Below are 24,976 nucleotides of genomic sequence, written 5' to 3' on the forward strand. Positions count from 1 at the left end.
CTTCCCCCCACCATGGGGCCGGTTGGCTTCCTGAGGGGTGAGCTCTTCTGCTACTGCTGCTTGGCTGTGAGCTGGGAAAAGAGACAAGGCCAAGACATAGACTCTGAGGTACCCCAAGACAAAGGAAGTTGGACTTAAAGCCCAGAACTGTGTACACATGAGGAGAATGAGTCTCGGGGAAGGCGAGGTCTGCCCAGATCACAAGGGTAACGGCGGACCCACGTCTCTGCCCCCAGCCCAGAGCTCCTCCGGGTCCCCCCAGACTCCCAGACTCCCGGCCCCAAGCACCTGCTGTTGCCTTGGTCATCCTGGGGAGGCTGGGTGTGGGGAGGAAAAGAACCAGGCAGAATCTTCAGCCAGGGGGCTGGCCCAAGAAAGCACAGGGCAGACTGACAGGGAGGGGGTGTGCCATGGTGGGGATGATTCTAGTTCTGTGGGTGTCGGCCAGAGCCACCCAGAAGCAGGGCTCAGACCCAGAGAGGGGAACTGTCCCAAATCTGCCACATCCCCCTTTCTAGCAGTTATTGCTCAGGACAATCTTCCACAAACCCCAAAGGCCCTGGGCCCCTACCACAGGTGAGAAAGGAACAAAGGGGAGGCAAGGCCCCTGGGAGGCCTCCAGGTTCTTTCTTCTCTGCCTCCCTCCCTCTGGGTGCCCCTATTCCTGGTCCTGCCCTCGTCCAGCCCACTACCCCTCTGAACATCCTCCTAACTGCCCTCCCTACTTCCCATCCCAGCCTCGGGTACCCTTCTCAGCCATCCTTCTGGGTTCTGAACCCTGTGAGCTTTATCTTGGAGGGAGCTTGAGAATTCCTAAGGCACAGATCCCACCCTGGCCCTCACCACCACCCCTGGGGCTGAAAAGCCAAACTCGGGGGCTAGCACACAAACCTTGCACCCTGCCTGCCAGTCCCCCCTCGCTCCAGCCATCCCCTCTGCATGCAGCCCTCACCCAGCCTCCTGCCCTGCCTGGCAGGCCAGGCTGGAGAAAGTACCTCATCCCCATTCGGGTACCACCTCCGGCGGCCCTCCAGCCTCCTGCACACACATTTCAATCACCACACATTTATCCCACCGGGTCTCCCTACTGGAGTGGGCCCCCGGAGGGCAGGGAGACCTGAGGCTGTTTCTAGCCTGGCCAGGCCAGGCCTCTCAGGAAAGTGATGGGAGGTGGAGCCTGGAGGGTTGGGGGTGGGGTGGGAGAAAGGCCAGCTCCCAACGACGTGTGAGGAGAGCACGTGGAGTGCAGAAGCTGCCTGGGTACAGCAGCTTCGCAGGCAGTGTACTGCTCAGGAGATGTGGGTTCGGATCCCATCCCTGCCTCTCATTAGCTAGGAGCTCTACTGAGTGCTTCCTGGGCTCCAAGGACAGAGACAGTGTGTGTGATGCTCACACAGGCAGGAGGCACTGAGTCCTAAACAGGAGCCCCCCACCCTCCTCCCCTGACCAGGATGGCTTTGCAGGCAAGGAGCAGGCACAGGTAAATAAATAGTTTGTTTATTAGTAATATGTTACATTATTAAAGTGCATTGAGAAGAGATGCAGAGGCCAAAGCTGGAAGGCCGCCGGCCCCAGGCCCTGCCCTGGGCTGGCCAGACACAGCCAGAGAAGGGCCCGGCTCTCTGCTGAAATCCATGGACAGGGCTGGGGGCAGAGCCATGCACCTAGAGAGCTTGGCCGAGGCTGTCCCCACCGGAATTCACAGTTTAGCCTAAGTTATAACATGTCCTGAGCTGAAGGTGGGAGACTAGGAGCATGGAAGCACAGCCCCTGGGGAAGGGGGCTGAGGGGAGGGGAGGGGACCCCCCACCCCCCAACCCCCAATGCCAAGGGCAGAGTCCTGGAACCTCCCCCTGAGGACCCGGCTCCTCCTTCTATATGAATGTGGCAAACCTAGGGCTCAGTTTCTCCCTCATTCTCCCCTGTCTCCCTCACCCTACCCCCCTCCCATAACTGCCCCCCATACCAGGGGACTGGGACCATGTTCCCCTCAGACTGGGATCCCAGGGCAGAGCCAGCTCATGCCACTCTCCGCGAACCCATGCCTGTCCCCAGACTCTTATCCCGTCCCCGGAGCCTCAGACTGGGACCCCCCACCCCAGCCCATGTCTTCCCCAGTCCCTCCCTGTCCCGCCCCACCCCCAGCATGTAGTTTTGGTATTTTCATACAGATGCAGTCAGAATTAGCTATACATGAAATAAGCCTAACATAAAAATAGAGCTTTTTCCGTCCTTCTGTCCGGAAAGCAAACATCCTTCAATAAACATGCAAGGCCGCCGCCTGCTGGGCCCCAGGGCTGGTGAGGGAGTCACAGAAGGCAGCCCTGGGCCTATAGGAACAGCGGCCACCCCCGGCCATGGCCACGGCCACCCCCGGCCATGGCCACGGCCACCCCCAGCCATGGCCACGGCAGGAAGGAGGGGGAGGGGGCAGCTGGGGTATGGGGAGTCCTGAAGGACTCAGGCCTTGGCCCCAAGCTCCAAAGCCGGGGTCCCAGCTTCCCTCTCCAAACCCCATTCTCTGGCCCATGGGCTCTTAGGCTGGGAACATCACTGCATTTAGTCAAGTTTGAGGAGGGGTGTTCGAAAAGTAGTCTCCAGAAGATCAAGTCTGAAGTCATCAATGCCCCAGCTTCACAACAGCGCCTTCCTCCCACGGCCCCCAGCCCCCGTGCCCCACACAGGCCCAGCAGCCGCCCGCGGCTGGCCATCTCCAGGCCTGGTGTCCTTCATCGGGTTATGCAGGCCCCCTGGAAGGGGCAGCGGGCAGGGAGCTCGCCGGGCCTGGCCAGCTCTGGGTGGGAGACTCCCGGTGCCCCTGAGGCTGCAGGAACCCGCGCCATGCCCAGCCACAGGAGGCCCTAGTGGACCAGCGGGCCAAGAGCGAGCGTGGGCAGGACGCCCAGCCAGAGGGAGGTGGCCAGGGCCCGGGCGCGGCCCAGCAAGTGCTCGGCTGTGGCGCCGTCCTCAGGCAGTAGCTCCCAGTGCTGAGCCTCGCGGAAGTAGGAGCCCTCCTGGGCCTCGCAGCGGTAGTGGCCATACTGGCGGGCTGTGAGGTTCTCGATGAACAGGATGCAGTTGGGGCTCTGGTGGCCCGGCTCGCAGCTCTGCTCCACATTCTCCTCGTGGCGCCATGAGTAGGTGGCATGACGGGACTCCATGGGGCAGCTCAGGTAGTAACGAGAGTTCCGAGCGAGGGAAACCTTCTGCAGTGGGGCTTTGTCTGGAGAGGGGTGGGGGAGGCAGTGGTGAGGAGGGGGCCGAGGGCTCCCAAGGCAGGCTACATTCTCCCCTGCTGACCAGGCTGCCCAGGCCAACGCTTATAAATGAACACAGTGCCCTACCTCTTCCTGACTCTCCCCTGCCTCCCTCACCATTACCCTCTCCACAACCAGCCCATACCGAAGAGGGCCCCCTCCACAGGACTGTCCTGTCCCATCTGCCTGAGGCCCCCAGGACCAGGCCATGTCTCCCTCAGACAAGGCTCACCACCCTCAGCGGACAGGACCCCAGCAGGGCCAAATCGGGTACCTGGTTTGGGATTGGGACACTCTGTGTGTGGCTCTTCTGGATTAATGGACTGCAGCACTGGTCTGGAGTTGGAAGGCAAAGAGAGGCTAAGCGGACAGGAGGCCAGGGGTCTGGCCCCTTCCCTGTCCTCACCCCCACCCAGGATCAGCATCCGTGCCCCTCTCCCCAGGGAGGGCGTGCAGGCCACCGACACCACCCCCACTCCTATGTTCACCTGCTCCCAGGGACGAGGGATCCAGGCCAACATACCCTTGGGAGCTGTAGATGGAGACACAGCGGCCCTGGTCCCAGCCGCAGTAGGGGTCTCGGGCCATGAGGCAGCCGTGGCAGCCCCCGCCATAGACCTCACACAAGTCCAGGGGCACCTGGCTCACCTCCCACTGGGAACTCACATACAGCTTCCGCTGGAAGGAGAGCAGGACTCAGGTCAGGCCAAGGCCCACAGCCCCAACACTGTGTTCTAAGTTACCAGGCCAGCCCTGCCTTGGCAGGCCCTGGGGCCCAAGGTTCTTAAAGGACATGCAAATCACAGGCAAAGGAGCTCTGTCCTCCAGCAACGGGTAGCCCCATGGGTTGCAGCGGGATGGGGAGGCTCACCCGCTCGGTGTCCAGCGACATGGCCTGGATGGTGGCCGGGTGGTGAAAGGGCTGGATCTCCATGATGTTGAAGACAAGGCTGCGTTCCCGCTCCTCTGACTCCACCACCTTGTGGATGGTGCCCCTGTCTGTGGGCGAGGGGCAGAGGGTCAGCGGGCCGGTGGGTGGAAGCTCCACCACAGCGCCGGGCAGCCTCCCTCCAGGCAGGGCTGACGTGGAGGAGGGCTGGGCAGTCAGGGCTCAGGCGAGGGTCACAGGACTGGGGTGGGGTGGGGTGAGGAGAGTACGGCTGGAGAGGGACGTGGGAGTCTGAGGGTGACCCAGGGAGCTTCGGAGGCTAGGCCACAAAGGCCATCCCAGGAGGCCCATGGCTCCCCAAGGCCGCAGGGGCAGCTGGGACATGAAGAACAGAACCGGCTGTCCTCAGTACTTTGTGGAGCCTCTGTGTGTTAGCCTTGTGCACTGTTTAATCCTCCACACTCTTTTTTTAGCTCACACAAAGGCAATTTATTAACAGAAAACAGTAATTTGAGGAATCCTCCACACTCTTTAAGAGGTGCGTATTATCTTCCCAATTCCGGGACGAGGAAATGAGGCTCAGAAAGGCTGAGCAATTTAGCTCAAGGTCACAGAGCCGGTGACTGGAACCCAGAGACGTCAGAACCCCAACCCTCAGCTCCTTCTATGATTTCCCTGCTTCCTGGACTCTTCGGGGATGTTTGCTTTAAATAAACTTTTCATTTTGGAATATTTTTAGCTTTACAGAAAAGTTGCAAAGATAGTACAGAGTTCCCGAATACCCTTCACCCAGTTTCCCCCAACGTTACTATCTTACGTAACTGTGGTACATGGTCACAATGAAGCAACTGACACTGGGACATTACTATTACCCCAATGACAGACTTTATTTGGATTTCTTGGGTTTTTCCACTAATGTCCTTTGTCTGTTCCAGGATCCAATCTAGGACTCCACATTGCATTTAATCTTCGGGGATTTTTTAATTTTTATAAAATCTTTGATCTGAAAAGGACCTTAGATGCCACAAAGAGATTCCCAAGGTCAGAAGCAGACTGCCTGCCTTCAAGTCCATGCTGTCTCCATTCATACGTGTGGGGGACTAATGGGCATTCTGACCCCTGGGCCCTCCCATTCCCACCTCACCCGCTGTCCCAGTTTCTAGAATAGCCTACCTCCCTCTCCCTCCTTCCCAATTTCCCAGGGCATCACTTGCCCCAAAAAAGCAGTCAGATGATCAGATGATCACCCACCTAGGACTTTCCTCTATGTGTCTATGCTGCCCCTCTGCAGGCTCTGAGATGCGACCAGACGCTCCTTTGTCCTGACAAGCCCCCAGCCTCGCCGCTGTCTTCACGCCCACACACACATGCTGCCCTCCGCTGCCTCCATGGCTGCCCCGTGAGTGCCTCGCATAGCTTCTCCCAGGTGTGAGAGCCTCCCACTCCCTGCAGAGGGCTCAGAAAGTTCTATTTCTTATCTGACCCCAATCCTTCCTGCTGCAGGCTCCAAAATGGTACCTCTCCAATGGCCCTCATGGATAAACCAGGACAACTGCCTCATCATTCAAGTGCGCTTGCCTCCCAGGTCTGCGTGAGGGGAGCCCACGGCCCCTGTCTCCTGCTCTCAGTCCTGTACTGTGTGACCCTTCCTCTCCTGCACCCCAATGCCCTGCCGTCCCCCCGGCTGACCACGGCAGCTAGGCCAGCCACGGCTGAGCAGAGCAAGGACAGGGGCCCATGGGTACAGCCAGGATGAATGGAGGAGTAAAGTGAGGTCTCAGGACCCAGAAGCCAGACCCCTTGGGGAATTCCTCTCCCGAGGCTTCCAGGAGTCAAACAACCACGAAGGTCACCATGGCCCTGAGAAAGCTACAAGGTGAAGCAATAGCAGGAAACCACATAGCAGGGGAGGTACTTAGGGTAGGTGCCTGAGGCCCCTGGGGAGACAGTGCCCTTTCTCATGGCACCACCACTTCGTCTCAAGGAAGGCCTGTGGCCCCCACCAACACTGATCTCCATGCCTGCTCTCAGGAACCCCTTGCCCACACAGCCTGGGACCAAGAAGTTGCCAAAACCTCAGCTCAAGTCTGGCTTCTCCATGGCTGGTGGCTTCCCAGAATACAGGGGTATCTCCCAGGGCATTCCCCCCAGCTTCTGGAGTCAGCAAAACCCCTGACCCCATGGAAGCCCCCTCTTTGGTCCTCTATAAGACTCTGCAAAGGGGGACGCCTGGGTTAAACGTCTGCCTTCAGCTCAGGTCATGATCTCAAGGCCTGGGATTGAGTCCCGCATCCAGCTCCCTGCTCAGTGGGGAGCCTGCTTCTCCCTCTCCCTCTGCCGCTCCCCCTGCTTGTGCTCTCTTATTCTCTCTCTCTCTCTCTCTCTCTCTCTCTCTCTCTTAAATAAATAAATAAAATATTTTTTTTTAAAGTCTCTGCAAAGGTTCTGCTGTCTGGAAGTCCTTCCTCACGTCTCATTAAATTCTTAGCATCCCCCCATCAAATGTTTCCCCTCACTTGCATACTCCCACAGACAGGGAGAGGGTCTGATTTCCTCGTTCTGCCCGGCAGAGGCCCTCAGGATAGCAGTGACCCAGTCCTTCCTCCTGACTGTCCACTTTTCTTCCTACCATCTTCCCTGGGTCAGACATCTGGACCAAAGCTACACCCAGCTTTGCTCAGACTTGCTACATTTCTGCCTCTGAATCCTCACGCTTGCTCTTCTCCCATCCTGGGATACCCTCTCCTCTTCGCTCTGCCCCCACCTCCGCCAAGAAGCCCTCCCAGCCTGACTCTTCCACAGCTACACATACCATCCCCTGACAGCTCTCGGTCAATCAATTCTTCCTTCCAGGTATAAAGATCCAACCAGATGTTATATTATTCTTTATGCCTTTCATACCCATTTTTACAAAGCAGGCCAGAAGATCCTGGGGTAGCCCCTCACCTGTCGTTAGGTAAAGCACGTGGAAGGTCTCCCCACGGCTGGCCTGCATGCGGTGGACAACCACTTTCTGGTAGTGGTACTTCGAGTGGAACAGTGGCGTCTTCGAAGGCCCCATGGGCTCCACCCTCTGTGCCACCTCAGGGTGACTGTCAGCCACCTGGAAGGTCTCCGTGGGGATGGGCTGCCGGTCTGGGAGACACTGGGCAAGGAGGAGAGGTCCAGGTTAGTGGCGTGGCTGGGAGGTGGGGCTGAGGCCTGGGCTATGGTGGGGGGTCAGCTTACCTTGCCAGGCCGAGGGTTGGGAAGGCTCGTATGGTAGCCCTTGAGTGAGGAAGTACGGAAGACCTTGTCAATGTCCCCAAGCAAGTACACACAGACAGCCGAGTAGTTCCTGGGGGACACAGAGACCACCTCAGTGGGGGGCCCGGGACCCCCACCCCCATTCACCCAGGCCAGCCCAGCACCAGACAGGGACATAACCAACCCCCCCCCCCCCTGTGAGCTCTGTGGGGGGAGGAAGGAGGGAAAGAGGGAGGGAGGGAGGGAAGGGGGAAGGGAGAGAGGCAAATTCAACCACATTTCTTTCCCCTGCAATTGAAAACCCCAACCTGTGTTTTGCCACAGAATCACTGAGTTCAGAGGCCAACGCTGGGGCCAGAGAAATCCCAGCGTGTGCATTCTAGCTGGGCACTCCCACCTCTCTGGGCCCAGCTGCAGCCTGCTGTGGCCCGAGGAGGCCAGACTCCCGTCCCCTTCGCAGCTAGGCTGGGTCCACCCACACAGGAGCAACAGAGCAGGGGCTTGGCCCCCCCACCCTGCCACCCAGCTCTCCCTGCACACACCCAACCAACACCTGCCTTGTTTTCAATCAACAAGAGTGATTAAGAGGCGTGAATGATCAGGAGCAGGCCGTGCTTGAGCAGGTGTGATAGCACCCAGCACCCTAGGAGGCCTCAGCCGCCTCTTCCTGGCGCCCCAGCACCCACTCTGAGCACACAGCCGATGGACACACGGGCACAGCTGCAGACTTCAGCACGCATATGGCAAGTGCACGCACACCCGTGTGCACAGACTCACAAACACTCCAGAGCTCACATCTCCCTGAGCACGGACTATCCCCCACCCCACGCCCAGCAACAGCCCTGTCCACTCATGCCACAGGAGCCTTCTTCTCAGCAGGGCCCCAGCCTTCTGAGCCCCACTGGCCACTTCATTGGCCCCAGCCCCGGCGAAGGTCACTCACCAAGGGTTGGAGAAAACGCCATAGACTCGAGTGTCCCTCCACTGGCCATTGGGGTCGGGGAGCAGAAAGACGTCCTGCAGCCTGTTGAAGTTCTTGTTCGAGGCCACGTCGCTGCACACCAGCATGGCCTTCAGGAAGGTGTTCCACTTGGAGACGGACAGGGAGCTCTCGCCACCCTGGTCCCCCTGAGAGGGTGAGGAGGAAGAGGCCCCTCAGTCCCTGCCCTGGCTGCCAGGAGTGCCAGCACCCGGGCTTCGGAGCCAGCATGGAAGCTCTGAAAGGGGCCACGACCTGCCAGGTGCCAAGGCACAGGTGCCTGTCCTCTCGGGCTGGGTGCTGGGGCCGGGCTCCAGCCGCAGGCCTGGCTAATCCAGGACACAGGGCCAGCAGTGGGGACCCGCAGGCTCCGGGTGCCAGGTCCCCATAGAGCAGACCAGCTCAGACCATGCATACACACTCACACACGTGCCACAGATGCACATCCCAGCGCCTTCAGTCAGGTGAAACGAACACATGTAAACACACTTCCACACTCACGAACACAAACATGTTCCACATGAAGTCACACCTGTGCACACTGCCACACACGCACCCAAGCCCCACCACCTTCGCCCACTCACAGATGCACGGACCCTCCTGCGCACACACATTTGCTCCTACAATCCCACACCCAGACGCACTCTCACATCTCACACGCTCCTTCATGCAAACACATATGACACCTGACCCAAGTGTGTTTTCACACATTTGCTCACTCCTGCGCAGGCACGGACACACACTCTTGCCCACTCAGCCACCCACTCACCCTGCACAGCTGGGCCACGCGGGACACGTTGAGAGGGGCCTCGGGGTTCTTGTCAGGATTGTCCTCCCGGAAGAAGTAGTAGATCTTGTCATCATAGGCCTGGTCTTGGTGCACAATGGTAGCCTTGATGAACTGGGGGTCTGCCAGAGACACAGGCAAATGGGTGTGAGGCTGGGAGTCTGCTCAGAGGACCCACCCTTTGTGCAACCACCCTGTGTGCCCCCACTCTGTGTGCATGCGAGCACACACCCTACCCCCCGAGTCTCTACAAACAAACCCAGGGCAAATCAGACCTAGAAAAAAACTCAAGAACATCAGGTCCGATAGCCCAAGGGGCCTGAGACCGCACCCCCACCCCACACCTGTTTTGCCCTCTCCTACAAAGATGTCATCGGCCCAAGAGCAATGACTTCATGCCTGGGGACTGGGGGGAGGTCCCTGGGGGCCCCTATGTCACCTCTGCCTAATTGGCAGAGCCCTAATGAGGAGGGAGGAGGTGTTGCCCCCACATGAGTTCAGCAGGTGGATACGCTCTGGCTCTCGGGGAGCCCCCGCTGGGTCTGCGGCTTCCTCCGTTTTGCTCCCGGAGCGTACAGGGCCCATCCTGGCGGCACACTGTTGTCTCTGTTGTTCCCCGGCTCCCTTACAGGGCAACCTCCTCGTTTCTTGAGTGGGCTGTGGCCCCAGTGGCCCTTGGGGAGCCCTCCCAGGGAAGAGGGGGACCCCACCCACAGCCCTGGGCATCCACACCCCTCCTGCCCCTCCAGCCCAGCCAGAGTCTGATTTACTCTGCATGACGGTATCACTGGTGTACAGCTCAATCTCGCCCTGGATGCGGCGGAACCGGGGGATCTTCCCGTTGTATTCCTGCTTCCGGATTGTGGAGTACACCTCGTCCCCTGGGCATGGGGGAAGGGCCATGGGTAAGGGCAGACAGCTCCTGGAAGTCCCTCCTCCACACCTGGGCCACTGGACACAGAGCTGACCACCCTCCCCCAGCCCAAGGCAGCAGCCTTACCATCAAACAGAACCAGCGAGTTCTCATCCGGGCTGAAGGGGGCATAGCCTCTCCTCTCGCCAAGCGACTCCACGGTGCCATTCACCTGGGAGACACCAAGGAGGGTCAGACAGCCATGTGACACCATGGCCACTGCCTCCCATGGGTGCCAGCTTCCCAGCCAGGGTCCCCCTCCTTCCAGGGATTCTATACAAGGTGAGGCCAGCCTCAGAGTCCCCCCAGCTCCTTCCCACCATGGAGAAGCCCACCCAGACAAGACTGAGCTGACCAGGTCCACGGGGAGGGGCCCTCTCACCAGGCTCCAGCAGCTGGGGCGCCGAGCATTGGTGCCGCAGATGAGCAGCCCCTCACCCTGCCTCTCCAAAAGCGTGATGTAGTTCTCGCAGTCCTGCCAGTGAGAAGGGGAAAGAGACAGGTTGGCTGGAGGCCCTGGCAGGCCTAGCACTAGGACCCTCAGTCTTGGGGAAGGAGGCATCAGAAGTCTGAGTACAGGAGGTACCCTCCAAAAGGAGAGCCCAGAGGGGTTGCCGTTGACTCCAACCCCCCAAGAACAGAGTAAGAGCAGAGAGGCCTTGGAGAAGAACCATGTCTCCCCCTCAGAACTGGGAATCCTGAGGCAAGATTACCTCTCTCCTCCCAGACTATGGCTCCCAAGACAGGGCCATGCCTCCTTCCTCAGACTCTCAGGGACTCCATGCCCCTTTCCAAGGGAGTCAGCCTCCCCTCCGTATTACCTCTGCCCCACTCACCCGCTTGTCCAGGCAGGACCCCTTCGTGGAGCCAATGCTCACCTGGGGGGAGGGGAGAGGATTAGTCCACTCTGTCAAGGCAAGATGCCTGTAAGTACTTTCCATCCATCCTCAGGATGAGTTCATTTTATAGATGAGGGCTCTGAGAGACTGAGTGATTTACCCAAGATTGCAGGCTGTTTGGCCTTGATACCCAGAGCCAAAGCCCAGAGCCAGCCCAGAAATTTCAGAGGATAGGGGCCATGGGGTTCTGGAGCCCAGCTTCCCGTCAGGGTCTCCTGCAGCAGCACTACCCACTTGGCCTGGGGGACTAGCTCTAGGCCTTTCTCCATGCTGCCCCAACACCCACGCCAATCTGGATTACCTTTAGGGAGCCTCTTCCAGGGACTATATTATGGGATATAATTATATTATGGGATATAATAGGGGGTGGACCAGTTTAGGAAGAGCGCTAACTCCCATGGATTCCCTGAGACCCCAGAGGGGAGATAAGGAGAGAAATGGGGGGAGGAAGGAGAGCGGGAGGGGCTCAGGCTCTGTTCCTGGGGCCAGCAGAGGGACTCAGGCAGAGGGGTCCAGGCTCACCGTGCGCACGGAGGCATTCTTGCTCTCGGGGAAGTCGAAGAGATAGACCTTGCCACGTCCACCCACCCACACGGAGGAGCTGCCGGGCTCATGGAAAAGCACCGTGTGAGGCTCTGCCAGGCCGAAGTCAACCCAGTCCTGTCCTGCGCGGCCTGAGGAGGAGGCGATTGGCAGAAACATTGAGGCTGGGCCCTGGGCAGGAAGAACCTACCCACGCCCCTAGGCATATCAGCACCTGCCTGACAACTAGTGTTTGGGGTCTGGACTAGGGCAGCACCAGGACTCAGAGCCCTGAGTGGGAGAAGCGAAGGGTCCCCTGCTGGGGTTCAGCAACCAGCTGTCCTTGGCCCAGAGCCATGACCCCTATCCTACAATATGTGTAACCTCTGGATGAGGGCAGGATTTCGGCGCCCCCCTGGAGAAAACAGAACCCTCCACCCCCACCCAACATACACATACACACACACCGCACACAGTCGGCTACTCCTAAGAAGCTGGGCTCAGGCTTCGGGACTCAACCAGGGCTCCCTGGCTTTGGTCTGTGAGGCTCACCACTGCCAGGACAGAGCCAGCGGCCACCTCTGTCTCCCGCGGGTAGCAGGGCCTCAAAGCAGCCCACTTAGAATTAAGGTTCCCAGGGATCGCTTTGGTCAGAACCCCAACCCCTCCTTTGGGAAGTCCTCTCCAACCCCTCCTGGCCCACCCAGCCCCTTAGTGAGCAGGCCAGCTTAAATCAGAGCTAGAAAGGTATCTGAGTATCCACTCCTCCCCATTTTTTTTTTAAAGATTTTATTTATTTGAGAGAGCGAGAACAAGAGAGAGAGAGAGAGCACATGACGGGGGGAGGGTCAGAGGGAGAAGCAGACTCCCTGCTGAGCAGGGAGCCCGATGTGGGACTCGATCCCAGGACTCCAGGATCATGACCTGAGCCGAAGGCAGTCGCTTAACCAACTGAGCCACCCAGGCACCCCACTCCTCCCCATTTTTACAGATGGGAAAATGGAAGTCCAGAAGGAGGCGGCAGCCCAAGGTCACAGGGTCAGTAGCAGGTGCTGAATGACACCCCCCGCCGCAGACCCCCAGCTGCACCCGGTAGCCTGGCCTGCTCTGGGCTGGTTTCACAGGGTGCTGGCTGGCCCCAGCAGGGGAAGATCAGCCCTCCCTCCGCAGCAGCTCTGGGACAGGGAGCCCTTCACAGAGCATAGCCTGGACCTTTAAGCAGAAGGGCTGACCAGGGCAATTTTGCCCAAAAAAGAAACAGTCTGTAGTCACTACCTCAGGGAGAAGATGTCTCATCTCCGGTGACATTGCCGAGGTCAGCCCAGTTGAAGGACTAAATTACAGAGATGGGACAGCTTGTGGCTGGGCCCCCCCGCAAGCAGCCCCAGCTAGTGTCTTCCACCCCTGACCGGCTTGGGGCTCACCCCAGAATTCGGCCAGACCACTGTTTATTCAGCTGCAGTGAGTTCGGGGGCAGCCAGCTCCCCAGGGACACTGAAGCAGGACACAGCCCAGCCCACTGGGAAGAGGGCTGCCATTTCCTCGCGTCTGCCCCGGGCCCTCTCCGGCCATCTGAGCCATCCCTACTGATTCTGCATTCAACGGGGGCGCACCTTGTGACCCGCAGCCGCCTTCCCTTCCCTTAGGCTACTGCCCCACACACAGTCAGGTCAGTCCTGGAAGTGGGATATTCTCAGTCTTCACTGCCACTGTGGCTTGGCTCACAGCACAGAGGCCGAAACTCAGGGCCCCCGGGGGGGAAGGGGGAAGGGGGACACGCTAGCCCAAGGTCACGCTAGGAGGGAAGGCAGACTGGCTCATAGTATCGGTGCTCAGAGATGCCAGGCACAGAGAAGTGCTGAGCTCACTGCCCTCGGGTTCCCCTGGCTCTCCTGGAGCGCTCCACACACAGCCTGGGCAGCTCGGCGTGATGCCTCACTGTCCCCCAGGCTCACCCCCTCAGCCCCAGCTGCACAAGCCAGTGCTGAGAGCCCAGCTCTGCCCTGGGTTGGGGGTGGGGGGTGCTGGTCAAGCCTCGGGGACGGCATGGCTGGCAGGTCTCGGCGCCCGGGCTCCCCTGCCTTTCCAGGTGGGGTGCCCAGCTACCCTTTCACTGGCAGCCAGCCAAGGATCCAGACAGTCTGCGGCTGCTCCCCCTTCCACTCCCCTAGCCAGCCATGGCCAGGAAAGCCTGCATGTCTGCATCTGGAGATGGGCTGAGGCCTGAGAGTTGAAGCCCCCAGAAGCCTACCCCTCAAGGCCAACCACAGCTCTGGTAGTGGGGAAAGAGGCACCAGAGCGGGCCCCGGGGACAGCTCCTGTCTGGGGGTGGCAGTCCTGCCCTGGGGAGTCAAGCCTAATAGGAGATGTTTGGCCTGGCCCTGGAGAGCCAGGTGTGAGGGGAAGAGATCCGGCCCTACACTGAAATCCAGACAGAGTGAGATAGCCACCCGGAAGCAAGCCTCCCCGAATCACATGCAGGACTGTCCCGGGGCAGAACTCAGGGCTGCTCACAAAGGATCTTTGAGGACACAAAGGAGGGAGGGTGAGAGCGGCCCGCTCGGTTGGGGTACAGCATGGCAGGCTACCACACCGGGCCCAGGACGGTCCCACACAGATCTGCAAGGCATGAGTCCCATGCCCTTCAAATCCTGGCTACAGCAGCCAGGGGTGGGTGAAGCAGGAACTGTTCACCCCATTTTGCAGAAGAACAAACAGGGGCCAGGAAGCATCGCCTCCCTTGACCCCCAGGCTCCCGCCCCTCCGCACTCTGCGCCTGGTGATGTGTATGGGTAGGACAGCACCAGTTCAACCCCAGGACCAGGCCTTGGCCCATTCTCCACCCCAACCCCAGCCTGGCTCCCGAAATGCCCAAGGCCCTCAAAGGGCCTGATTGTGCCGGGGAAGTGTCTGAGCGGCAGCAGCTCGATGAATACATGAAAGGAAGCTTTGTTCAGGTTGCAGGAGCGGGGGCTGGGGGGCTCAGGGGCAGGAGGGCTGCCTGGAAGTGAAGGCAGCACCAAGCCTTCACAGCCAGGACCCATGGCCCCGTGGCACCATCACAGAGAGCTGGGTCAGGGAGGGGGCGGCCTTCAAGGCTCTGCCCATGCCAGGGCTGAGCAAGGCCAGAGCTTGCCCCTAAAAAAGCCCAGGCGGGTGAGCAAGTGTCACCTCCTTAAATGCATCTTTTTGCTTCCCAATGAATCCAAAGGGCTGGGGGAGGTGGATCAAAGCCAGATGGGTCAGGAACAGGCAGGAACAGAATACCAGACAAGGGCAAGAGCTGAACCAAGGTGGGGAGGCTGACTGAATGGGGAGTACCCAGACCTAACAGCCCTAGTGGGATGGGGCGGGGAGCCCAAGGGTACTGCCCATCAGTCTGCAGTGCTGCCCCCCTCCCTCCAGGCAGGGCTAGGATGGAGAGAGCCTCCCCTCCTCCAGCATCCCCCCTGCTCTCCCTGCCTGACCAGCCCCCTCTGCTTCCCATCCTGGATGTCTAAAAGGAGCACCGTCTGGCACCGTGTCTCCCCCCTCACTCCCCAGCCTGACGCATTAGTGGCTGAGTAAGTGGTAGCTAAAAGCTCCCAGAATAACCAGGGGTTCGGGCAGGGGAGGGGGCTAGGGGCCCATGGGGAGGGCATGGCCCCAAAGGTGGGCCAAGGCACAAGACCCCCACTCCTACCCCCGTGTGATTCTGAGCCAACCCTTGCTCCTTCTGGACCGAGAAAGAGCACACTCAAGCTGCCCTGTGCCCAGCCGGACTCCATGGCCTCAGCCTTCTCACAGGGGCAGGAGCCGCAGGGCCCAGCCCCAGCCAGAGAGGAGGGTCAAGAAGATGGCTGGGTGTGGGAGGCAAGATGCCACTGGAAAGAATCAGACCTGATTGCTCTCATGGCCGCCACCCTCCCACCACCGTCCCAGTGGCCTAATGGCTGGAGCGAGTCTGGACCTACATAGGGTGGGTTTTCCTAAAGCAGGCTGGCCTGGAGGTGTATCGTTCCTCCTCTCCTTCACTCTGGGTGCTGTCACCTTCGGGTCCCCACTGTCTCCACATCCTTGTTGCTAATGAAAGAGGGGGGCAGCCCAAGAGAAGGGTGGGAGTAGAGGATGGAACACAGGGGATGATGTTGTCCTTGAAGGCAGCAACAAGGGACAGGGCCCGCAGTCTGGCCCGGGCAGGGACAGCCTTCCAACCTGACTCACTGACCTGACAGGCCTTGAAAGCTAACCTCAAGGAGCCCTTTGAAAGTGGGCATTGAGGCAGGCTCTAAGAATGGTAGGAATGTGGGCATCCAGCAGGGAATGCCTGAGTCAGGCAGCCAGGGAGGCCCAGGCACCGGGCAGGAGCCAGGCCAACCCCAGATTGGGGACCCAGCCACATTCTCCCACCCTGCACCCCACCCTGCATTTCCGGGCCCACCTCACACCCTCTCCTACCCCACACACCTGGCTGAGAAAGAGGAGGGAGGGCCCATGTGTGACCCAGGAATGAGGGTGCAGCCTCTCTGCCCTTTGCAACCCATACCCCAGAGGTCAAGTTGGAAAGGAGAGAATCTGAACAATCACGGAGCTCAGACGGGCTGCGCCACTGGCCCAAGGAAGCAGAAGCAGGGCCGGGCCACAGCGCAGGGCTTCTGGGCCCCATCACCAGCTCCAGCTCTCCAGGACCGCATCCCCGACCTCCTTGAGAACCTCTTGCTTTACAAAACACTGTATATTGCTTCTCTCTATTTCCCTGGGTCATCTCCTGCTCCCCATCCTTGCCTCCCTGGCCCACTAGGTGAAAACTTGCTGGGCTGAAGGGACACATCCTCCTACCCACAAAGATCAGCTGCGGGCTGGAGGGGAGCATGCCTCACATGTGGACTCAGCACTGGCTCCAAGAAAGCCTGTGCCCCCTTTGGCAGCCAAGTGGCTGGTTGGTTGTGACCAGGGCCTACCCCGGGTTTAGTTTCATTCTCTGAATTCAAGGGCCTGGTACCTGCTAAGGTCTAAGTTTTATGACCCAACCATGGTTCTTAGGACAAATCACAGTGTTGAGTTCATGGGTCGTTTGGGGGAAGTGTGGAATTATGAGTCCTGGAAAAGTCACAGACAGCTTTTTGAAAGGAGGTGGGGGCAGCAGAAGAAGCCAACATCCCCCTCTGCCTCCATCAGCTAGCCTGCAAATTCCCCAACTACCCTGCAAAGAAGGCAGGACAAGTGTCTGTACCCCATTTGATAGACAGGAAGACTCAGTCCTCTCCAAGTCAGCAAGGGCTGTATGCTTTCTGCACTGGGCCACTGTGCTCAAATGACCAGAAGCCTGGCTTGGGGTGGGGGGGGGGGAGGCGAGGACCATTGGGGGCAAAGGCTGCAGGGGAAGGGGCAGTGTGGACGGCAAGCTGTGGGGGCACTGGGCTGAGCCAGACTCAGGGGACTCAAGGCGGGAAGGCTCCCCTCCTGCAGCCCACATGGAGCAGGGAGGAGGTTCCAAGGCCAAGGGAAGGCAGGAAACCCAGGATGGACAGCATGTCCTGCCCACCTTCCGCCTGTTCTTCAGCCTGGCCCCAGAGTGACGTCAAGGCCAACGGGTAGCTCCTTCAAAGGAGTGGATGGGTGCAGAGCCAGGGCAGAGGTGGGGGAGAGGGCAAAGGATGGCTACACTAACCCAGGGGAGGAACAGAAGGCTCCCCCGCGGGGAGGGTAGATGTAGGCAAGGGCAGCCCGCCAGCACAGCCGGTGAGGGAGAGCAGGAGGGGCTGGGCTGCCTGGGCTGCGTCTCCCCAGAAATCAGAGATGCCGAAGGGGGAGATCAACAGCAATGGCGACAGTGACATCCCTCCCGCCTCACCCTTCCCTGCACTTACTATGTGCCAGGCTCTAGTCTAAGTGATTTTTAGATACATTAACTCACTTAATCATCGCTGAACTCGTCTAAGGTGGGTTCTCTTATTACCCGCATTCTACAGTGAGGGTAGCAAGACACAGAAGACTCGAGGAACTTGCCCAGGATCACACAGCTATTAAGTGGTAGAGCAGAGGTTGAGACTCAGGCAGATTGATTCTGGAATCTGTGCTTATAGCACTGCGCTCTGCAAAAGGCCCTTGGAAGCTTCCAAGCCAGTGCCTCCCACACAAAAGAGAAGACTGGGGACCAGAGAGGGTGGAGCCTGGTCAGAGGCCTCTTGGCACAGGAAGGCCTGACCTCTATCCGTGATACCCTAAAGAGATTGTGTGTAAGTGAGCGTGGGCTGCAGGCCTGAGGCATGAGGAATGCGGGGGAGGGTGGTAGGGATCTGGGGGTGCAGGACAGCACTGAGTGCTGACCAGCATGACTAATTAGGAAGACAAATCTCTTGAGATCTCTGTCCAAAATAGAAGACACTATGCGGCCTGGCGTAGACCACAGTGAAGGGCAGGGTACACTCATGAACCCTTCTTTACTATCTGCCCAGCCAGGTTCCTACCCAACCAGCACCTGCCAAGAACACTCGCCTCCACCCTTGACTCAAGAACCCACCATGGCTCCCAAATGCCTGTCCCAGCAGGGCCCTCCCCCTCTAGCTGGCAGACCTGGCGGTCAAGGCCCATCTCTGCTCCTCTCTGCCGCGGCTCTTTCCCTCCTCCGCACCATCGCTTGCGGTCTCCTTTCCCTTGATCACCCTTTCCCCTTCCGTCTGTGCACATGGTCTTATCTGTCCTTGAACACCTGGCCTCCACCCCCCTGGCTTTAGGAAGTGTTCCCAACTGCTCCAGCCCTCACTGTTCCATCCTCCCTCTGACCTTGTGCTACACACCATCTGGCACACACCATCTTCTCTCAGATCACACTGTCTGATGGGATTTTGCCCGGACTGTGGGGTCCTCAAGGTGAAGGCCAGGCCTCCTCTCATTCCATGGGCCCTGCCAAGCCAAGGCTAATGTTGGGCAAGTAAGCACAGCTCAGATAGTAGGGCGGGGCGGACGGGGGCAGTAGGGTAAACTGCCACGCCAGAGGCTCAACATCTTGGAACAGGCTCCTGGGCTACTGACAGGGTACCGAGTTTATCATGGTCACCTTCCTTCCTCACTAGGCTGGGCTAGAGCCCTGGGACCAGAAGATAAACAGCATGAGTGGTTCTCCATTCCCCACTCTGCCCCCACCCCATGCACCTGCCCTTCACTCTTGCCTGGCTCTTCCCCTCCCCAGGACGGTTGTGCCACCCCACAACGACCTGTCACAGTCCTTGGCTATACCTACAGGTTCCGGATCTCCCAGGAGCCCTCCCTAACCAGGCAGCAGGCCCACCTCGCCAGGTACCTGTGTGCTCTCCAAGGGCAAACCCAGGCCTTCTCCTGCTCTCTCCCCTAGAGTTGTTGAACATGGACGGACCCAGGCACAGGGGCAGGTGCTGGCTGCCCTCCACAATGAGAGCTGCCCCTGACGGTGTTAGCACAGAGCCCGAGTCCCTGACTGGAAGCAAGGGGTGCAGGAGGCAGGGTAGGATCAGCCTAATCCCAGGCTGCCGTGATGGTTAAACCCAGATTAGCCCAAGCCGTGACACAGATCAACCTGCCCTCAAGACCTGAGGCCCAGCTGCCCTGAGAAAAAGACCAGAAGAGGCATATCAAGCTGGCCCAATCTAAGGTCCCGAAGGGAGGATGGTCATGGCCGGTGGGGCTCCTGGGAGCAGACAGCGCTGGGGCAGGAAGAATCTGGGTTCAGCTGAGCTGACCAAGAAGGAAGGGGCTCAGTGAGCCCCAAGCCTAGGGAAGGAACATGTAGGCAGACAGACAGGTGGAGGGAGGCCAATAGCTGAGGCCAAGAGCAGGCTTGGACAGAAGATACAGCCCTGGTCCCAGCTCTGCCTGTGTCATTGAGTGACCTTGGGCCAGTCCCTGTCATCTCTGGCCTCAGTTTCCCCATCTGTGGAATATGTGGTTGGCCCAGCTGATCTCTGACATTTGTCTTCTGACGCCTCAAGCTCTGCCCCCATTAGGCTGTGGGCTAGAGTCATCCAAGGTTTCCTGGAGGAAGTGAGACAGAAATGGCAGAAAGGAGAAGGCTGATGGGGGTGAAAACCAGCAGGGCAGCAGCCCCGAGGCAGGAAAACACAGGTGGAGACAGATGTATGGGAAATAAGGTAGGGGCAGGGCCTGGCCACCATGCAACCCTGGAGAGGGCAGTAATTCCGTCACTGCGTGTTCTAGGTGAACCGTGCTGCACAGGGACGCGGAAGGATAGATGAGCGGCGAAGGGACAGATCTCCTGGGCCCTTGTGGCCTGGGCTAGCTAGGGGAGGGGAAGTGCGTATTTTCTGACAGGGGGCCCAACAAGGGTCCTCCTGGCTCTAGGAGGACCACTTCCTCCCCCACCCTGGGAGGGAGGAGGCTTCTGGGGGCAGACAGGCCTGGCCAAAAAAGGAAACTAAGAGAAGCGGAAGCTTTCTGGCCCCAAAGCTACCAACCAGAGTAGAGGAAGTACGGTCAGTCTCTTGTGACATAGCCAGATGCCGTGTGGTAGCTGAAATGAGCGACACGGGGCCGGAGGCGGAGGACAAGACGTCAACTGGGACCTCAGCTGTCAACTTCAGGATGACCCACTCCCACCACTGCCCCCCTGCAGGCTGCTGACCCCTTCCCCTGCTCCGAGCCTCGGCTTACCACCTACGCGTTAGGGGCCCTGGCCTGGCCCTTCGCAAAGAAGGGTGCCCAGTTCTCCCTGTTTTTCCTGAGGGATGAAATGAGAGAGGGGTGCACAGCTTACACAAGCATGCCAACCTCCTGCCCTCACCTGCAGCCCACTCCCCCCATGCTCCCTAGCCCAAGAAGTGATCTACACCACCCCCCACTCCCACCTCTCCACCCCCCCAACACTCCCCCAAGGAGGTGAAGGTTTCTGGAAGGGGAAGCTGGTCACAGGAAGGGCATTTGCCCCTCCCCCATCAGCAGTGCCTAGATGGTGCCGATGGAAACTCTTCCCCACCACGGAGAGCCTCTGCTGAGATATAGGCTGCCTCATCCGGAGAAGCCCGCAGTCAGGAGTTAGGCAGAAAGCTCTGGTCTCCCCAAACCCAGCCCTGGCTTTCCATCAGGGAGCTATGACACTCCAAAGGCCTCCCCTGCCAGCCATGGTCCTTTCTCCCACTGGCTGTATAAGGTCAAGTGGCCCAACTCAGATGTCCCCTCCTGCAAGAAACCTTTCTGGAGCCCCCAAGCCCTGGCTAACTCAATGTCTCCTTCCTGGGGGCACCCACTCAGCTCCTCTCCTCTCCCTGGTCCTAGTTGCAAGTTTTGGGGTCGGAAATCCTGTCACACCAGGTACCTCCTCCTATCCCTCCCCTCCCCAGCTAGCTTCTACTCCTTCTGCCAGCCCAACTTACCACCTCTTCCAGGAAGCCCTCCCTGATTGGGCAGACTGGGTTAGGTACCTCCTCAACCCCCATAGCTGCCCTCTGTTATAGGTCCTGCCTCGTTTTATTGTAACGGAAGGTTGACCTGCCTGTCTCCCCATCTACACTGAGAAGTCTCATTCCTGGGTCCCCAAGCCCTGCCCTGGGACCAATACAAGGTTGGCCCCAGCAAATGTCAAATGTCAAACACGCTAAATTACTACGTCACCTTTGAGACTACAAACTAATGAACCACTTCCTCCACCTGATCTCAGCCTTCAGCTCATGAGACAAAAAGATAGGAAAGAACACAAAACTCGAGGATTTCCCCTGACATCCCAGGTTTCAATTTCTCCTCTGTGCTAAGGTTTGAACCAGCCACCACAGCCTCTGCCCATCCCAGAAGAGGCAGGAATCCCAGGGAATCCATGCTCTGATCAGTATAAGCTCCCCCCTCCACCCACTTTGGGCATCTGAGGAAACTAAGCCTCAGAAAAGGCAAGTACCCGTCCAGAGTCACACAGAAAATCAGGTGAGAGCCAGGACCAGTGCCAGGCTCCTGACCTCTGCTCTCTTTTCCCCACACTGTGGTTGTCTTAGGCCTATGCCCGCATCCGCCCCACCCCAGCCTGCTCTCAGAATCTTCACTATCCAGGACAGAGGGGCCACACGGCTTGGCCAGACACTCCCAGTGACGTCACTGAGTAGCTCTTCCAGCTCAGGAAACCCCCTCTCTCCTCCTGGGAACTGCCCCCCTTCCCTGGTTCTACAGGGGGAGTTCACCTTGAAGGTGATGAGCACATCTAAGTCCCCAAGTGGGCAAGGATTTCCACTGGAAATGCTGATGCTTGGGGAGCCCCAGCTCTGACCTCATCCCCTGGGGGAGATGACAACAAGCCCCTGCCCTGGGGAGTCACCCCATAATGGCTCCCCCAGCAGCCACCAAGTCAACAACAACATCCTGTTGTTTAATTGGACAAGAGAGAGCTCAGAACCAGCTGGGCAGGTTGAGACTGGAGACTGGGCTGTTTCTCGCTGTGGACATGCTGGCTCACCTCTGATCTTGGATGGAGGTCAGGACCTTCCTGGGCTTCTCCATGTCCTCCAAGCAGGGATGGAATGAGAGAGGGGTGCACAGCTTACACAAGCATGCCAACCTCCTGCCCTCACCTGCAGCCCACTCCCCTCCAGTCCCTGCTGGCAGGGAGGTCAGGCCCACACTCTGCATCCGTGACTGGTCCATGTGTCACTGATGCCCTCAGAGGACAATCTCCAGAGCCCTTCCTGATCTGGCGAGCTCAGAGGGTCAGAGACAGGTGCAGAGTTCAAGGGCACCCAGCTGGTCAGTGCTGACACATCCGTCTCTCTCCAGGCCAGGCCTTCATCAGGCTGGAGAGGCATGAGGCTGGGAATCTCCCAGAACTCTGGTTGAATTTTTCCCTGAAGCTTAGGAGTCTAAGCAACACCAAATAAATAACAGAGAAGAACCCTCCATACCTATTCCAGTCCCCACACCTGTCCTGGCTGAAAACTAAAACCCCAGTCTATGCCTCATAGAAAAGTGGCTCCAGAAACACCATTATCTTTGGTCTAGTCATTGGTAGAGGCCCACCCTCCCAGCACCCCACCCCCTGGAAGATAGGGACCTAGGTCTACAGCAAGGCTGGAGGGGCCTCTTCTCAGCCTACACCCCGATTTGCCCAGCCCAAGCCCATTCCTGTCCGACGGCCATGTGTCACCCCACAGGAGACAGGAGGCACCTGTCAGCCAGGCATACCATCACCAGCTGGTGGTCCTGGGGGAGAGGCTGATGGCAGGGTCTGTCTGGCCAGTGGGGCGCCTGGCACTGGCGAAGATGAGCCAAGACTGTCTCTGGACAAGATAGGTGAGGGGGTGGCAGATCCCAGGAGGGATCAATAGTGCATTACCCCGCAGAGGGCATGGCCAGTGCGGTTCAGTGCGGTCCAGTCGTGAACTGCGTGCAGTGGAAAGAAGAGCTGGAGCTGGGTTGGGAGCTTTGAAAGTGGGTAAGAGGACTGAAAGCATCTTTAAATAGCCCCAGGGTGGGGACTAAGTGCCCTGGATGTGGAGGTTCACATTAAGTGCTAAGAACTGGCTGTGCATTAAGTATGGGGGGGGAGGGGTCTTAGGACGACTTGGGGGTAGGGGCAAGCAGAGCCATATGCAAGGGGTTGGGTGCAGGGGGAGATTCCAGAACACTCAGATATGGCCATGAGTCCTCTTCAGAGTGCCCAAATGCTGTGCTCTCCAGGACAGCCAAGGGGACTGAGGCAAAGCAAAGATACTGGGAATTCAGAGAAAGCCTGGGCTGGAGCTGGTATGAGTGAGGATTGTGCGGGTGTCCACCACGAACAGACGACCAGAGGTCCAGCTTCCTGCTCTACTCCCACCAGGAACACCTCTGGCTGGGTAGCAGAGCTTGCCCCCAAAGTCCCTCCTTTATGGCCAAAAAACTGCCTAAATCCTTCTCCCCTCCCTAACTCAGAACTAGCTCTGGTCCTGTGCCAGTTCAGAGCCCCCAGTCTGCACTGTGAGTGCACATGCTGCAGAGTGACCTTGGGCAAGTCACATTCATTCCCTCCGCTGCAGCTGCAGATCCGGCCACTCGTATTGTGTGGGATTTTTTCCCCCCGATCTCTGCTAAGAATACCTGCCCCAGATAATGCTCAGGCTCTGGCAATTCCTGCAAACCGCTGCAGGCATCAAAGGCTCCCAGCAGGGCCAGATCAGACCAGTCCCCCAACCCCCACCGGGAGTCCACCACCACCACAGGGGGGCCGCGGTGCCGCCAAATTTGGGGGACAGAGCCCTGTCGGTCTAGGGGCGGGGAAGCATCTGTGTGCAATGCAGGGGAGGGGAGCTCAGCCCCTCTCGGCAGAAAGCCTCAAACCCCACCTAGCCCGCTTTCTGACCCATTGTACAGGGGTCTAAAGTGAGGCGCCCTTGGGGGAGACTCTGGTCCCCCAGCTTCACATATCCATCGCGGCCTAAAAGCTGCACACCCACCCCAGATCCGCCGCCTGGGGGTCCCAACGACCATGCCCCACCCAATGGGCATGCCCCCCACGCTGGCGCCGATTCCTGGTGACAACTGCCACGTGCGGACAAGGGGGGAGCGGCCGGTCCCGGCATTGCAGAGGCAGCACCCGGGTGCCCCAAGCCTCCGCACCGCACTGTGGCCCGGCTCGCCACAGGGTGCCCACCCCTCTACCCGGCCCGCGCTCCGGGCCGGGGCGGGGGCGGGGGCAGGCAGCGGGGTCTTTGTTCCCGCAGCCGGAGCGCAGCGGCGGCGGCAAGGGGTCCGCGCCCCCCTTTGCCGGCCCAGCCTGCGCCCCGCGCGACAGCGGAGCCCGCCGCTCAAGAAGAGGAGACCTGGTTGGGGGGTCCCGGCCGAAGAAAGGGTCCTGTACTGAGGTCCTGGCGCTAAAGGACCGAGAGAGGGGCCCTCTCCCTCCCCTGCGCCCCTCGGCCAAGAGAGGGGCCCTCTCCTTCCCCTGCGCCCCGGCGCTGCGGTTCCCGGCTGGGGGCGGACTTGGAGCGACTTAGCCGGGGCTCCGGCCTCCGCCGCTCGCTCACCGCGGCGTTACAGCCCGCTCCGGCGTGCCAGAGCGCACACTCACACGCTCACCCAGACCCACACGCTCCCCGCGGGGACAGCCCGGGACCCGCAGTGGCGCGCACGTACTCCCTCCGGGGCCCGCACACTCCGCACCCGCGCGGCGCGGCGTCCGATCCCGCGCCCCACCGGCCGCGCGGCGCCGCCTACCTTTCCAGACGGTGGAGATGCGGGGTCCGTTCTTCGGGTGGCCTTGGGTGGCGGCGGCCGTCCACAGCAGCCGCAGCAGCAGCAGCAGCCGCAGCGGGAGCCGGGACCGAGCCAGCGGGCCGGGGACGCGGGCGCGCTGGGCGCCAAGGGAGGCGCATCCGGGCGGAGGCGGTGTCATCCCGCAGCCCGGGAGCGACAGCGGCGAGCAGCCTAGACTGAGCCAGCGCCCCACGAAAAGCAGAGCTAAGGCGAGGAGGCGGAGTCAAATGCTTGACCCCACCCTCCCCCTCCCCGCCCCCCCTCGCAGCCTTTCTCGCCTCCCTGCTGCCCAAGGGGGGCGCAGT

At 59.6% G+C, this 24,976-nt stretch overlaps 1 protein-coding gene across 1 annotated transcript; it reads right to left on the reverse strand.

Moving 5' to 3' along the window:
* Positions 1 to 1,481: 1,481 nt before the first annotated feature.
* SEMA7A (semaphorin 7A (JohnMiltonHagen blood group)) lies at positions 1,482 to 24,863 on the reverse strand. The gene is made up of 14 exons (XM_028100022.2): positions 24,633 to 24,863; positions 11,493 to 11,644; positions 10,908 to 10,949; positions 10,454 to 10,546; positions 10,159 to 10,243; positions 9,929 to 10,039; positions 9,141 to 9,280; positions 8,336 to 8,520; positions 7,375 to 7,483; positions 7,093 to 7,291; positions 4,129 to 4,256; positions 3,781 to 3,935; positions 3,532 to 3,593; positions 1,482 to 3,223 (listed from the first exon to the last, which is right to left on the reverse strand). Exons 1-14 carry the CDS (start codon positions 24,808 to 24,810, stop codon positions 2,862 to 2,864), a joined length of 2,001 nt encoding a protein of 666 aa, XP_027955823.1. The 5' UTR covers positions 24,811 to 24,863; the 3' UTR covers positions 1,482 to 2,861.
* Positions 24,864 to 24,976: the final 113 nt, after the last annotated feature.

This window comes from Eumetopias jubatus, unplaced genomic scaffold, assembly GCF_037043125.1.
Source record: "Eumetopias jubatus isolate StellerSeaLion01/CBP00866 unplaced genomic scaffold, mEumJub1_p1.0 scaffold_7, whole genome shotgun sequence".
Classification (NCBI taxonomy): Eukaryota; Metazoa; Chordata; class Mammalia; order Carnivora; family Otariidae; genus Eumetopias; species Eumetopias jubatus.

Coding starts and splice junctions, on each gene's coding strand:
- SEMA7A (XM_028100022.2), bottom strand. CDS start 24,810: ATGACACCGCCTCCGCCCGGATGCGCCTCCCTTGGCGCCCAGCGCGCC. Junction 10,547..10,907: donor GGTCCTGCCTGGACAAGCGG/GTGAGTGGGGCA, acceptor TCTCACTGGCAG/GACTGCGAGAACTACATCAC. Junction 9,281..9,928: donor CAGTGATACCGTCATGCAGA/GTAAATCAGACT, acceptor TGTCTCTGGCAG/ACCCCCAGTTCATCAAGGCT.